Genomic DNA, 15,603 nt, shown 5'->3' with positions numbered 1-15,603 from the left:
CTTAAGAGAAGTGACCTGCAGGGGAGGCCTGCTGCCACCAGGGGGCACCAGCCCCTCCCAAGGAAAGAAAGAATCCGGGGTTCACCTTCAGACAGCTCCTGCTGACTTTCACCCCTCTGTAAGGGCCTCTCCCTCCAGCCAGAGGAACAGGGCGGTATTGCAAGGCTGCAAGGCTGGGGCCAGCACCTAGTCGATTCAAAGACTGGGATCTTGGTAGAGGTAAAGGTCTCCATCTGGTGGCTCCTGCCCCTCCCCATTGCCGCCGCCTCTAATGCGCTTCCTTCACCCTGTACCATTCTGACCATCAGCCTTTAAAAGACAACTGGATAAATGGTAACTAATGTCACATACAGTCCTGATTTCTGGCCTCGCTTGAGGCCTGTGTTCAGCCTGGCCCTAAGGAGCCCTCATCCAGAGATCATGCACTCTAGGTTTCAGGGCCTCCCTAACCTCCTCTTCCCTTGCCACCCTCCCCCAAGCCCAACGGGCTTCACTCACTTTCTTTAACCTAATTTTATAGCCATTTGACTAGACTCCCTGGTCTAGGATTCAGGAACTGGCCAGAAGTAGAAATCTGGGACCTTGACCTTGTTAAGATTTTACTTCTCTTCCAGAGAAAAGCAGAAAGAAAACCAGATCTTGGTTAAAATTGAGAACTAAAATGGATGTGAATTCAGAATGTCTTATTTTAGCCTCATTAGCGCACTTGGGGGACTTTTAAAAACCTTAATTGAATGGCTGCTACTTGGGAGATCACATATTAAAATATAATTTGCTATTTATTCCAGCCACTATAGGTATTTTCCCTTCCATTGTCCAAAAAGGAAGCCAAGACTTTGTTTATTGGCTCAGTGGTTCCTGTGTTACCTGCCTAATGCTGGCATTGCCAGAAAACCGCCAGGGCTGAGATCCAGGGAGAAGATCCATAGCACATTGGAGGGTGGAGGCAAAGACCCCGACACAGTATGGGGAGGCTGTTTGATGCTGAGAGGGTATTTTCAGTTGTGAGGTGCTGGGGAACTTTCTGTAAACTGGAGAGACAGGGGAGGGATTTTAAAAAGACAGACAACCCATACTACCAGAATAGGATTGGCGTGAAGAACAGATTAAATTATATAAAGAGAATTTAAGGAATGTGGCAATTCTTACTCCAGAATTGTCAAGTAAAATTCATACCTGCTGATGTGATGTTTTGTGGCAACTTCACCCGCCAACTCTTAACCAGGATGGAAGGTGGCAGAGAGAGTGTGAGCAAAGTTGTGATTAAAAGTGACTGCTCTCCAGCAGATACAGGAGGGTGGGAGAGAAAAGGGGGGAGACAGTCTTCAGCTGCCATGGGGACTTTGGAACCCAGCCTAGAGGCAAGGAGGAAATGCCACATTAATAAACTGTAAGGCATCACCTCCATAAGTCACCTCGGAGTCGGTCAATTTGAACGTCAGCAAAATAGCTTGCATCAATATCAGTTTTTACCACAATGAACTCTGTCTTAAAAAGTTAAGTTGGGAGATGTGTTCTTGTGCTTCTTCATTAAATTATTAATTTTTTTCCAAAATGTTTCTCTTGCTTACGAGTGATGTGGTCACTGTCAGTCATCATTTGGTTTGCAACCATAGCCAAGTTTCCCAGAGGAGTATGGGTGGGCCAGGGAAGACACACTGGTCTAGACATCTAAAGGGTCCTAGCCCTGACCTCACCACCTCCTGCCCCTGCATCACTCTGAACATCAGCTCTTGGTGGACCTCACTGCTCATTGCTATCAAGTGAGGGGATGGACCAGAAATGCAGGATCCCTTACAATTCTAAATTTCTACTTAGAAATCATTTTTTATTTTAGTGTACTTATGTCAAACTGATTTCAAAGAAAGTATGGAGTAATCCAACATGCCAGAGGAGGACAGCTGTGCGTGCAGCTTAACAGATGTCGAAACCCTGGTGAGAAGCTGGCTTGTCAGGGGTGAGGCCAGACCAGGCATCTGATTCTATCCTTCTACAAAGGTCTGTTGAACACTTGCTTTCGCCTCCATTGTTCTAGTTGCTGGGGACATAGCAGTGAAAAACACAGCAAATACTCCTTACATTCTAGTGATGGGGGACACAATAGACCAGACAATTCAGAAAAAACAGTATGCAAGAAATGGAGTGCTCAAGAGAAGGGCAACAGAAAGTGCTGGGGAGGGCAGGGGCAGCTGAATTTTTAGACAGGGAGTCGACGCCTGGTCCTAAGCCCCAGTTTTTCACCTGCCCACAATGCCACGTGGCCCAGCTGGGCCGAGCAGACGTGTGGCAGGCTGGGAAGGATGAGCACAAGTGGGGCAGTCTGGGCTCTTGTTCTCGCACGGCTTCTCGAGAACCCACAGTCTTAGGAAAATCAGTTGACCTCTTGGAGTTCAGTTTCTTCTGCTGTAAAATGGGAATTAGGTGTCTATCTCCAGGGCATATCATGCAAATTAAATGACATAATGTATGTTGCTGCGCGATGTGGAGTCTCAGGTTCCAACTCATGAGCTGTCCTTTCCTGCCCCGCATGGGACAGGAGGCGGGGGAGACTCCCCAAAGCTTCAGTCTCCTGGGCAGAACTCCCTGTGGGCAAATTCTAGCTCCATGCAATTTCCAAAGGGACTCAGCCTGCAGGGCCCCTGGGCTCCAAGCCTCTCTGTAGAAACGGGGGGTGCTTCCTGGGTGGCTCTAGGGAAACCTGCTTCTTCCTTCCAGATGGAGAGGCAGTGGCTCAGGAGGTACGTCTTCACTCCTCCAGCCCACTTTATCTGTTGCAGCCAGAGGCCCCTGGAAGGGCTTCTCGGAGCCCGCCCTCCAGGACCCTAGCTCAAACTCCTTTCCTTCAATGCCTTCCCACCGTTGCATCTCTAAGAGTCGCATCCTCTCTCTCTCTGCCCCTCTGTGCCTTGCAGCAGCCTCAGACACCTATATCTCAGGAACACGCTCTCCCTAGCATTTCCTGCCCTTTCTGAATCACCAGCTCTTGCTGGACTCTGCAGCTCAGCTTACACTCCCACCCCGCAGGGTAGGGGCACCCCCACCCCTACCCATGGGTTGAACTCATTGTGCCATACAGGGCCTGGCACACAATCTGGCACAGCCCAGATGCCCAGGGAGGTCAAGAAATGAATGAATATATGGGTGGCTATGGAGAGTGGGTGGGAGGGCAGGTAGGAAGTACGGGGAGTGGGAACGAGAGGGATGGGGCAGGGTGGGCAGGAGGGACAAGCAGCTGCCTCGGGCAAGGCAGGAGCCAGACATGGCGATGGAGAGAGGTGGAGTCTGGGGTTTTTTAGATGGATGGTGGCCAGCCGAGACCCCCACCAGCTCCCTTCTATCCACAAGCCTGAGTTCTGCAACTGAGGTCTGCAGGTCAAATGAGAAAATCTTGAACGTGAAGTGGAAACCAATTGAAAAAAAAAAACAAAACTGCGCTTTGAAAGAAATTCCAACAAACGGCTTTCACACAAACTAGCTTGTGTTTCAGCAGAGTTTATGATCTGAATTTTGCATTATTAGGAATAAGGACAAATGGGGATGAACAGCACAGGTACTGAAACGACATGCATTATACGATAAATAGCATCCACAACTCTCCCTGTCCTCACAGTGCTCCACGCCTTAAGGTTTTATGGTCGCTTCCAGAGAACTAAAAGGGGAGGGGGTGTTGTTTCATTTTCCCATTTGCACGTATTCAGAATGTGAATAACCATGGACCAGGTGTTGGTTGAATTATTGGTCCCAATTCCTCCAGCCCCTGTAGGATTATACACGCACTCATGACTTCCCTATTGGCCCCCATGCACATCTCACCCCTTAACTTTGGGTTTGGCCATCCACTTGTTTTGGCCAAGCAGATGTTAGTGGAAGTGACCGAAGCAGGGGCTTGAAATGTGTTTGTGTATTTGGACTTGTCCTTCTGTGCTCTTGGCATAACCACGAGAGAAGCGTGAGTCCTGAGAGAAAAAGCAACCTGGAACGAAGATCAGGCAAGCCCGGCTCGACACCAGCCAACTCACAGACCCAGCGCTGAGAAACAGGGGCCTGCACTGTTTGCCACTGAGATTCTGCCAGTGAACAACAGCTGACTAATCTGGACCACGACAATCGCACTCTTTGCTTAGTGGTGACACTGCCAGGCATGTGCTGGCCATTTGCCACACATCTTCCCACATAATCCTGACAACATCCCTCAGACACAGGTACCACCATCTCCACTTTACAGAGAAGCATGCTGGGACTCAGTCAGAGCAGCCTGCCCAAGCTCAGGGCTAGTATGTGAAAGGGCCAGGATTCCAATCCATGTCTGTCTGCCTCCAAAGCCCATGTGGTGTGCCAAACTTGCTTCCATGTGGAGCAGAAGTTATGCGTACAGAAGAGCCCCCACTCCTGAAAATGCCAGAAGCGCTTGGTGCCTATTCTTCACCATACCCTGTGATTAGCAAAGTGCATTGTTTCACAACTTTATTTCCTTTAAAACACGTATGGGGGCTGGTTGTCTTTTTCCAATTATGACTGAGCTGTTCATCCTCAAATGCCCCAGGAGACAGCCCTGCAGACAACTGTGACCAGCCTTTTCAGAGGAAGGCCCTGTGAGCCATCTTGGCCTCACGGCCAAGCGCTTGCTCCAAACCACCTGTTAACTGTGCGAAGTCATGTGCCGGGAGAGGTGGTGGCGCTCGCGGAAGTACTCCTGGCAAATGGGGCACGTGAGGGCCTCTGCTCTCAGCCTCTTAGAATGCAGGTCGGGCCCCGCACGCTCCTTTTTGTGGTGGGATCTCATGTGGAAGACCAGGTCGGAGGTCAGGCGGAAGGACAGGTTGCACTTGGCACACCAGTTCTGGGTGGACAGGCCCAGGGAGGTGAGCGTAGGGGGCAGCAGGGCCCAAGAGCTGGTAGAGGACGACGATGGGGGCGTGGGGATCTGGACCGTGGCGTGCTTGAGCCACAGCGTGGGGGCGCCCAGGAAAGTGCCGCAGAGAGGAGCATTTGGTGGCACTGTTTGCAGGTTCCAGAAATCACCCACCAAAAGCTTGGAGTTGGAAAGTCGACCCCAGCAAGTGACATCAACCGTGTTGATGAGTCCCAGCAGCTCTCCCAGGGCATCTGCAGGTTCACCGGCCTGAAAGACACAGGCTGGTCCCAGTCTCCCTGCTGGACCCCTGGCTGGCTTGCTGAAGGCACTTCTCTGCTCCCTGCAGGCTCCGCTGGGCCACACAGAGATGCAGGTGCTGCCAGTTAGGTCCCTGGGGATACTGAGGGTCAGCTGCTGGGGGCCAGGCTGGCCTACAGGGCCACTGTGCTCTCTGTCCTGGGCCTGCCCGCCCCCGAGCCTCTTCTTGAGCCGAGGCACCTCTGTGAAGGCGCTCTGCCTCTGTTCCCACCAAGTCTTCTGGGGCATCAGCTTTCCCAGCCTGGGCTTGCCTGGGACCACTGACAGTACCATTTCGGCACAGGCCTCATCCTGGCCACTGCCGCCCAGGGCAGTCTCAGAGCCCAGGTGGTTCATTTTCTCCAGTAGCACCAGCTTCCGGCCCCAGCCCTGCTCAGATTCACAAGCTGCCATCTGTTTCCAGCTGAAGGGCTCCGCAGAACTCCCTTCCCAGTAGCCATGGGGCCACAGAGCCTGAGCCAGCTGGGTGAGGTGGATCCTCCAGCAGCTGTCAGCCCCCAGAGTTTCTGGACGGCTTGGCCCGGGGAGTGGCTGTGAGATTGAAGGGCTCCCCTGGGGCCTGGGCCAGCACACTTGGACCACAGGGCTCTGCAGAGAGAGGAAGCAACAGGCCATGAAACGTGTGCTCTTCACTCAGGCACATATCATAGCATGCAGGCTGCAGGAACTTACAGACCTCCTCCCCTCACCCGGGACCTCAGCATCTTGGGCCAGTTGCTGATAAGAGCATGAACTTGAAGGCAGACAAGTGTCCATGTGAGTCCAAACTCTGCCAACCTTCAGCTGTGTGATGCTAGACGAGCTACCCTTCTAATTAATCTTCTCAGCTAACTTGACCAGAGATGGTTTTCCTCCTTTGCATCCAAAGCATCCTGACTGCTACAGCTGCAGCAACTCACCCTGACTCAGAGCACGTTTTCACCCCGATCTCCATCAGAGAGGAAGGACCACAGCGCACAATGCTGCCACCCAGAGGCCAGAGTCAGTACTGCCCTGCATCTATCAGCATCCAGGCAGCAGCTGTGTTAACAGCGGCATAGGGCTTCCACCAGTCAGTTGTGACCTAGTTGACACTCTAACACCTCCGCACCCTGATATACAGCAGTTTTTGCTCCTTGCTGCTCAATGTGCTAATTTTTCTTCCAAATCATCACACACGCCAGGACATTTCAAGCACTCTGCAGCACACGTGACCAGAGGGTAAAAGCTGGACAATAAGCACCCAGGCAAGGCAGGCTGGGTCCGGGGCCGTTCCTGGCCCTGCTCCCACGCCCGGGGGCAGCCGCCTTCCTACCAGGCCCTGACCCTGCAGCAAGTGTGGGTCCCCCCTCTCCCCTCTCCTGACTACACCTGTTCTTCACACACTTGCTTGTCCTCTGCTCACCTGCCAACTGTCAGAGGTCTTCTTGTGCCAACCTACTTGGCATTAACAGGGGAATCAGCCTCTGCTTAGCCCTCAAGGTGCTCATGGCGCAGGGGAGACACACAATGGCCATTTGTGATGGCACCTGGAAGGAGAGGGAGCCATCAGCCCTGCTGGGGAGACATTTATCCCTCTTCCCTGATCAGCCCACCAGCAAGTTCTTGAAGCTTGCTCAACCATCCTAAAGTGTCTCCTCAGCCTGTCTCCTCAGCTTGCTGGACCATACTCCACTGAGTGGTCTGAGCTCTTATCATTAAGAAATAAGTGTCCTGAGCCCAGGAGGACTGTGAGGAGTGGGCAGCTCTGATCCTTCCTCACGGGGACATCATTTAGGTTCAAGTCAGCTTCTTCTTCTTCTTGGCCTGCCTCCTGCTCCACCTGGAAAAGGCATCACAGATACCTGCCCTCCTTATCACTGTCTTGGTGACAGAAGTCTGTGACATGTGTTTTGCCTATGAGTGAAGAGGACCCTGGTCCTGCAATACTAAGCATCCTGCCCAATGTCCCCTGCAAAGAGGAGGCGCAGCTGGGGAAACCCAGGTGTGTGCCCCCAAAGCCTGCTTGGTTGCACTGGCCAGGCCGCCTTCCCAGAGTCCCCACTGATGAACAGCCAAGTCAACCATGTGACCCAAATACCAAAGGGGCGTCTATAAAATGTTTAAGCTTCCTTTTCCGGCCTTCTCTCCAATTTCTCCCAAGCTTTTACCCAATCAAGAAATCAGATTCTTTGTCTAACCTGTGAAGTTTGAACAGTTCGTGAGGAAACCCATGCCAGCCCCACCCTTCAGCCCATCCAGAGAGACTCCAGTCTCCTGCTTGGTCGTCCTGAAAGGACTTCCAAGATGGGCCACCAGGGGGAGCTGAGCCTCTCCAAATATCTTTTCCAAACTGAGTCCTCAAAGGGGATGCCATTGGCATCAGAATTAGTGCCAGCCAAGAAGGCAATGGCATCCACTCCAGTGCTCTTGCCTGGAAAATACCATGGACGGAGGAGTCTGGTAGGCTGCAATCCATGGGGTCACGAAGAGTCAGACACTTACTGAGCGACTTCACTTTCACTTTTCACTTTCATGCATTGGAGAAGGCAATGGCACCCCACTCCAGTGTTCTTGCCTGGAGAATCCCAGGGATGGCGGAGTCTGGTGGGCTGCCATCTGTGGGGTCGCACAGAGTCGGACACAACTGAAGCAACTTAGCAGCAGCAGCAATGTTACTTGAAGAGGCAGAGATGGCCATGTCCCTGCATCGAGTGACCCTGAGCTGTCCTTCTCACCTCTCTCGGCTTCAATTTCCCGTCAACTGGGGTTGGACTGAATTATCTCCACAGTCCTTTCCAGATCTAACCATGCGTGACTCCAGTTGGGATGAAGCCACTTCTCCCTCTTTGTCAAAGAATAAGCACTCTGCTTGAACCCTGTTGCTGAGCTTCCATGAGCTCACAAAGACACACACACACCCAGGCACACTCACACCCTCACATACACATGCATTCACAATACATACACACCCACAGTCTCACATGTATACACTCTCACGTACATACTCACATACACTCAAACACATACACACTATTACACAATCAAATGCACATACACCCTCGCACAAACTCCCCCTTTTTCTCTCTCTCACTCTGTGTCCCTCACTGTTTACCAGATGACAGTTTAGAGCCACCTGATATGTTTCCCACAGCTGGGCAGGAGGCTGCCTTGCTGACCGAGGTCTGGCTGCACCCCTGTACCCCTCTGCACGTAGCCCCACTGTGTTGCCCTCACAGTTCGGGCAACATTATCCAAACACAGACATGCAGACCCCTTTGACAGAACTTCCAGTGTTCTGAACAACAGATGAGACGACCTTCTCAGCTATAAAATTTGAAACATGCCGTCTTCCTGCAGGCTGGAATGTTTGCTACCAGAATGCTTCATGATATAAATATACATCTCACCATTTATTGACTACATAAATGCACGCACCAGAGATGCCAAGAGCTTAACACATCTTATGTCATGGGATTTTCACAACTACTTGAGGAATGTTGCAGGCCTCAATCCAAATGTGTTCATCTACAACTTACAGAGGCCGTATCAATAAACTCTGTGCTGCTCCAGCTTTTTGAGACTCTTCTAGATCTGGATTCTGTCAACTACTGAATCCACCCAAAATCACTCATCAGTGTTATCATCCAACTCTTGATCATGAGAACAAGAAGGAGAAGGAAGAAAAGGTGGAGACCAAGGTACTGAGCTGATGGGAGACCTTGGCATGCCACCCACCCTCCCTGAGGGCCACCGCTCTCACAGGCACCAGCACCACCGGGTAAGGTCACTCAGGCAAGTGCAGAGAATGTCCCACCAAACTCCTTCTGGGGCCCCGTCTAACCTCGGTCCACTGCATGCAGCAATTACCAGAAGGAAGTCTTTCAAATGAAAATGACATGAGTCTGCTGTGGCTTGTCCGGGGTCAGGGGACCACAGGCACAGCCGCTCAGTGCTGCTTCTGTCCCCCTTTCCTACGTGGATCTGCCAATGCCCTTGGCAACTGGAAGGTGGCTGTCTGTCCAGATGATTGCTGAGCAAAGCAGAGCTTTCCACCTCTTTCTCCTCCCACTGACATCAGCTGTTCTGGCAGCAAGCGGATCTATGCACCCCTTGATTTTTCCCTCCCATCCAGTATTAAAGGAACTTTGCTGTCCTCCACACCCCTCAGTAGCCTAAGTCCATTCCGGGCTCTTGATCCCCGACGCTATTTACTCATCCTCGTCACTCTGCTGTGTGTGTCCTGGGAAGGGACTCTTCTTGCCTTCCTTGGTTCTTTCAGTCTGAGCTCAGCAAGACAAACCTCTGAGCCATACAGACATCATTCAGTGCTGGCTTCCCTCGTAGCTCAGATGGTAAAGAATCTGCCTGCAGTGCAGGAGACCCAGGTTCGATCCCTGGGTTGGGAAGATCCCCTGGAGAAGGAATTGGCAACCCGCTCCAGTATCCTTGCCTAGAAAGTCCCATGGACAGAGGAGCCTGGTGGGCTGCAGTCCACGGGGTCACAAAGAGCCGGGCACGACTGAGCGACTAACACTTACACCCTTGTGGTCTCCCTACTGAAACAATCGGACTTCAATCCCAGACTCTCCAACCTTTTCCCAGCCTTTAGATGAAGTAATGATCTTGGCAGACTTCTGAAACTGAGCCTCCCAAGTCAAGAGTCGGTCTGACCATGTCTGTCCTCCCCTCCCACTGGGAATACTTCTCCCTCAGGAGTCAGTCCTTCTGGGCCACCAACCAGGGTTCTACTGACCGAAACAAGAGGTTTTCTGAGAGGAGAAGCCTCACCTGCCCCATAGTGTAAAAGCGCGTGTTTCTCTGTTTATTACCTACTGCTGGGGCACTGCAGACTCCAATCATTCCTTCATCTGAGCAGCACCGGCCACACTCTAACTTTCTGTTCAGGTTCTAACCCGGCGGTCCCAGGAACCTTCCAGCCTCACATTCACAGGGAATTTAAGTGTGTGGGTTTCTAGGATTAGAATGCCTGGGTCAAATACAGCTCTGCTCTTGCCAATCACATGACCCTGGACAAGGTGCTGATCCTCTCCCTGCCTCTGGTGTCTCACTGTGGATCACCTTAGTGCCCACTTCATGAGGTGGTTGTGAAGATTAAGTGGATTAACATACCTAGAGTGCTAAAGAGCCTGCCTCAATAAATGTGAAAGTGAAAATGTTAGTCACTCAGCCGTGTCCAGCTCTTTGCTGGAGTCTTCTGGGCCCTAAGACTTTGGTTTCCTCAGACTCTGGGGATGCCTCTCATACTTTTTTGGAAGATTTCTAAGGATAATCCCCTATCTACATCTTCTATATGTGGCTTGTGTGGTGCTGGGTTTTCCTATATATACTGTAGCCTGCCAGGCTCCTCTGCCATGGAATTCTCCAGGCAAGAATACTGGAGTGTGTAGCCATTTCTTCTCCAGGGGATCTTCCCAACCCAGGGATCGAACCTGGGTCTCTTGCATTGCAGGCAGATTCTTCACCGTCTGAGCCACCAGGGAAGCCCAGGTTTATCATCATACTAGTAATTTATTATCATACTAGTTCCGAAGGTTAAACACAAGCTCAGGGCTGCCTTCCCTCCACTCATGCCCCTCCCTGCCAGGGACCAGCACACAATAGTGTTTAATAAGGGACCAAATGGCCTGGGCAGTTTCCACCTTCCCCCTCCATTTATAGGAAAAAGAACTCTTTCTCAAGCAACTGAATGATAGCAAGTTGCAGATATCTGAACATACTCACCACCCCAAGCTAGCCAGCCAGCCTCCAATTGTCCCAAGTTGCAGCTGAGAAACTAGGTCTTATTCAGTGAAACCATCTGAACTGACAGTGCCTTTCTCCGCTGCTTCCTCTTCAGCTAAAACAAATGAGAACAGAAAAAAGTCTTCTGGGCCCCAAGACTTTGGTCTCCTCAGACTCTGGAGATGCCTCTCATACTTTTTTGGAAGATTTCTAAGGATAATCCTCTATCTACATCTGCTATATGTGGCTTGTGTGGTGCTGGGTTTTCCTAAAGGGAAACATACATGTTTTCTAGATATCCTCTAGCCAAAGAACCCTGAGAAAATGAAAACTTGCAGAGTTGTCCAGGCCTTCCTGGAGGCTGGCTGCTGGTGCCATGCAGTGGTGGGAAAGAAGAGAAGGACTTCCCAGCCAGCCCTCGAAGGCTCCGCATTCAGTTATGCCTACATCCCTCTAGCAGCAATGCTTGCTATGATCAAGCAGAACCAAATGCAGGATTCCCAGGATGCAGCCAGCCCCCAGGCCCACTGTGGGGTCAGCTGCAGGCCTAACACAGCTTGGCCAGTGCCAGTGGCAGTCTTCAGAGGAAAAGCCCATGGTTTGTACGACAGACTGCACAGTCAGACTCTACAAGAACATCACTGGCTAGAAAGAAGAAGAGAGGCAGTCTACTGGAGAAGGAAAAGAAATTCAAAAGCACTGCAGCTCAAGATTGTGCCTAGAATAAAAAAATTATGTGATCATCTGTTTTAAAGAAAAGTTGTCACCTCTTAGGGTTTTTGAAAAAGAAATCTGCTAACCAGAGCAGACATGATAGTTCTATATCATTGGAAAAGCATCCCTTCCCTCTCCCTCCCCAAATTCTAATACCTGGGAAGTCAGAGGTTAAATGCTGCAAAAGACAATTTAACCCTTCAGATCAGAAAACAGTCTCCCAAATCAAAGTGTCATGCTTATACCTACGAAAGTGTCCGATGTTCTTTGACATAAAGTGGAAAAAAAAATTTCTTTCAATAAACACACTGAAATCTTCTTCCATCATTTTTAATTTTTGTTCAATTCTGTGTTTTATCTACTGACAAATTTGCTTTTGCGTATCAGCCAAAAGTCAAATAAGCTGAATTATCACTAAAAATCATAACTAATTTAAAGAGCAGGTTAACTTAATTATGAAAATAAAAGCCTCAAATGTTGGGCAGTAATTAGCAGCTTTAAAACCAAACAAGTTTCCTTTTTACAATTTTTACATATATCTATAATGTATGTGTATGTGTATGTTTGAACATATCACTATACATGACATAAAAATATCAAATAATGAAATCATGTCTGATTAAATTTTTAAGAAGCAGAAAACTGCTTTGCTATATAATACTTTCTATTTTATTTCTCAAAAATGAATCAGATTTGTTTTTCTGTATTTCTTCACTTAGTATCTTGGATAAGGAAATGAAACCTTTCTACTGTGATCTTACCTCATGTACACAAAAACATTACTCTCCAATGTCACAATAATTGTTATAAAAAGGCTGGATCATTCGACAGTAATTATGAAACCTAAATTCTGCACACCACCAGCACTGACAAGTATACACTTTATAAATTTATAGTTAACTTCCTGTTTCAACTCTCACCCAAATGTTTCCCATGCAAAGCTCTCGCCTATTGTCTTCCCACAACTGCTCTCTGAATCCCACCCTGGCCCTCCCCAGCAATCTGGCCTTGTACTGCCTGCACAGAAGGATGGTACAGGCCCCCATGTTCCCTTAATGTTCCTGCAAAATTTAGCTTCCTGGTGATGTCTGCGTCTAAAGGCCAAATACCAAGAAAAGGATTCAATCAATGCCTTGTTTCTAAGTATTTCTTTCAGCTCACCCTGAAAACTCAGAGATTTATAACTTGATCCTTGATGTATTTTCCCACAACAGACACTGAACAGGTTACATGCCTAGATCTTTGATATAATCAGTTGGAGAAAGGACCTGGAACAAATGCATCGTTATTACCCTAGTACCCAGAACAAACTCTGGCTAATAACGGAGCGGCAGAGGATGGGTGAACGGCTGAAGGGATGAACTAAATGAACCGCAGCACAAAAAGTCAACCTAGGAGAAAAAAAAAAAAAATCCAAGGTGGAACTCTTGATGGGGGAAGGAAAAGGGGAAGAAGGGAGGAGGAGAGAGAGAAAGAAGAAGAGAGAAAAGGAAGGACGAGGTAAACAACGATGGACAAGAAAAGGTGAGACAGATGAGAGGGAAATACAGAAAGAAGCAAGGAGACCAGACAGAGGCAGAGGGCAGGGAGAGGAGCAAGCAGCGCGGGGGCGGGGAGAGAGGAGCGACGGAGGCTGCTGGCGAGGGAAGACCCGGGCAGCTAAAGGCAGGGCTGAGCGCCCGCCCCGGGGCAAGCCCAGGAGAAGTGAGATGACTCCCGACCCCCACGCCCATTCGTGGCCCCGTCCCGGGGGCAGGACAGCGCGTCTCACCTCGGCTCTCTCGCGGCGCTGGGGACGCGCTGGCAGCCCCGGCCGCCTCCAGGTCGGGGCCGTGACACGCGGCTCGGAACTTGGCTCGCGAGCCCTGGGGCCGGCGGGGCCCCGCCTTCCCGGACTGCCCCGCCTCTGAGGCGGGGCCTCGGGCCTCGGGCCCCGCCCCGCCCGCCGCGGGCAGAGGGGTTTCTGGGAAGGGCCTGCGAGAGGGCTGAGCGCTCAGAAAGCGGCGCCCAGGAGACCCGCTCGCCGCAGCGCACGGCTTCACCTAGCCCTCTTGGCCGGGCCTGGCCCGCCCGCGAGCCCAGCTCCGCATATCTCGACCGGCCGTCCCCGCTGGCTCAGGTCTTGCCCCATGCCTCGCAAGTTCAGGATGAGGAGGGTGCCCTGGCGCGCGGGCTTGCCTTTGGAGGTGGCGCTTGGACTGGCAGAGGCTGCACCTGATCCGCGTGCTGCGACTTCTACCCTCTTAGGTCTCCGAGACCCAGGCGACAGACACTCAGTACAGACGGTCCGTGCCATGCGGCTGCAGACCCTCCGTGCGCTGCCCAGAGACCCCCATCAGCGTCATGGACTCCCCTTCCAGGCTGAGCGGCCGTGCAGGCTCCATAGTTGGGGCGTCCCCGAGAATCACCTGCACTTCACTGGAGCTGACCCTCGGCCTCTCAGCCTTTCCCGAGCCACCTCACTTGTGAAATGGCAGCGTTTTGCCAGATAACGGTGAGTTCTGTGACTTCACAGAATGCACAACTGTCAGGGAACTTAATTACCCACGGAGGGTGAGAGAGGCCAGGGCCTAAAGGGTTGGGGACAAGAGGAAATGCCTTCTAAGTGACTGCATTCATGCCAGATCGTGGACTGATTAGGACATATCCCTGGAGTGAGGGTGAGAGGAGACGAGGGTAGAGTCTCAGGTAACCTGAATGGTTGCAGTGGCATCCGGGTGTGTGGGTCACATTGTTTGAGCCCAGCAGAAGGCAGAGCAGATTAGGTCCGGGAAGAGAGAATCCTTGAGGGGCTAAAGGGAACCTTCCTTCCTTCAGTCACTCAGTAACTGTTCTGGATGCCCCTGAAAGGAGAGTGTGGGTTCATAAGGTGACAAAGTTCTGTGCTTTTCTCAAAGATTTGGGAGCATCTGTTACACAAGGCAAGATTATAAAGGAACAAAATTATGATGAGTCTGAGGTGGGCAAAGTGAAATTCAGAACAGACATTAAAGTTCTGGTAACGGTCCCCAAAGCCAAACTCTTCTTCTGTGAAGAGAGCCCACTAATTAATATGGACACGAGAAATCAAATCTCTAATGTGCAACTCAGTCAGCCTTAGTGGAATTACAGGACTTCTAGGACAACCTCAAAAATAATCTGTCCACCTAGAATTCTGTATCTAACCAAACTGTTATTCAAGAGTGAGCACAACACAGATATTTTCAGGGGTACAGACCCTGAATTGAACACCCTCACAACCTTGGTGAAAGAACTACTAAAGAATGTGTTTCAGAAGGAAGGAAACGGAACCCAGAAGAAAGGAGAGAGTTTCAAGAAACAGTGACTGGAAGTCCAAGATCAAGATGTCAGTAGGGTTGGTTTTTGATGAAACCTCCCTGAACTGTAGGCAGCCACCTTCTGTGTCCCAAACGCTGCCTTTTCACTGTGACTGCCTGAAGCCCATCTCTGGTGTCTCTTCCTTTTCTTATGAGGACACTAGACTTAGGCCCAATACTTAAGACCTTATTTAACCTTAGTCACCTCCCTAAACACCCAACATCTAAATGCAGTCCCATTAAGGATTCAGTTCAGTTCAGTCGCTCAGTCGTGTCTGACTCTTTGCGACCCCATGAATCACAGCACACCAGGCCTCCCCGTCCATCACTAACACCCGGAATTCACTCAAACTCATGTCCATCGAGTCAGTGATGCCATCCAGCCATCTCATCGTCTGTCAGCCCCTTCTCCTCCTGCCCCTAATCCCTCCCAGCATCAGAGTCTTTTCCAATGAGTCAATTCTTCGCATGAGGTGGCCAAAGTATTGGAGTTTCAGCTTTAGCATCAGTCCTTCTAATGAACACCCAGGGCTGATCTCCTTCAGAATGGACTGGTTGGATCTCCTTGCAGTCCAAGGGACTCTCAAGAGTCTTCTCCACACCACAGTTCAAAAGCATCAATTCTTTGGTGCTCAGCTTTCTTCACAGTCCAACTCTCACATCCATACATGACCACTGGAAAAACCATAGCCTTGA

General features: G+C 50.6%; 1 protein-coding gene across 1 annotated transcript; it reads right to left on the bottom strand.

Annotated features, from left to right (window-relative positions):
* Positions 1 to 3,476: 3,476 nt before the first annotated feature.
* On the bottom strand, positions 3,477 to 13,515 carry ZNF488 (zinc finger protein 488). The gene is given in 3 exon segments (XM_069572641.1): positions 3,477 to 5,556; positions 5,559 to 5,761; positions 13,362 to 13,515. Coding segments are annotated over 2 exon segments (972 nt in total). The 5' UTR covers positions 5,614 to 5,761; positions 13,362 to 13,515; the 3' UTR covers positions 3,477 to 4,639.
* Between the last annotated feature and the right edge of the window lie 2,088 nt (positions 13,516 to 15,603).

Source organism: Ovis canadensis, chromosome 25 (assembly GCF_042477335.2).
Source record: "Ovis canadensis isolate MfBH-ARS-UI-01 breed Bighorn chromosome 25, ARS-UI_OviCan_v2, whole genome shotgun sequence".
Taxonomy (NCBI): domain Eukaryota; kingdom Metazoa; phylum Chordata; class Mammalia; order Artiodactyla; family Bovidae; genus Ovis; species Ovis canadensis.
The sequence above is the reverse complement of the archived record's forward strand: the minus strand, read 5'-3'. Positions and strand labels throughout refer to the sequence as shown.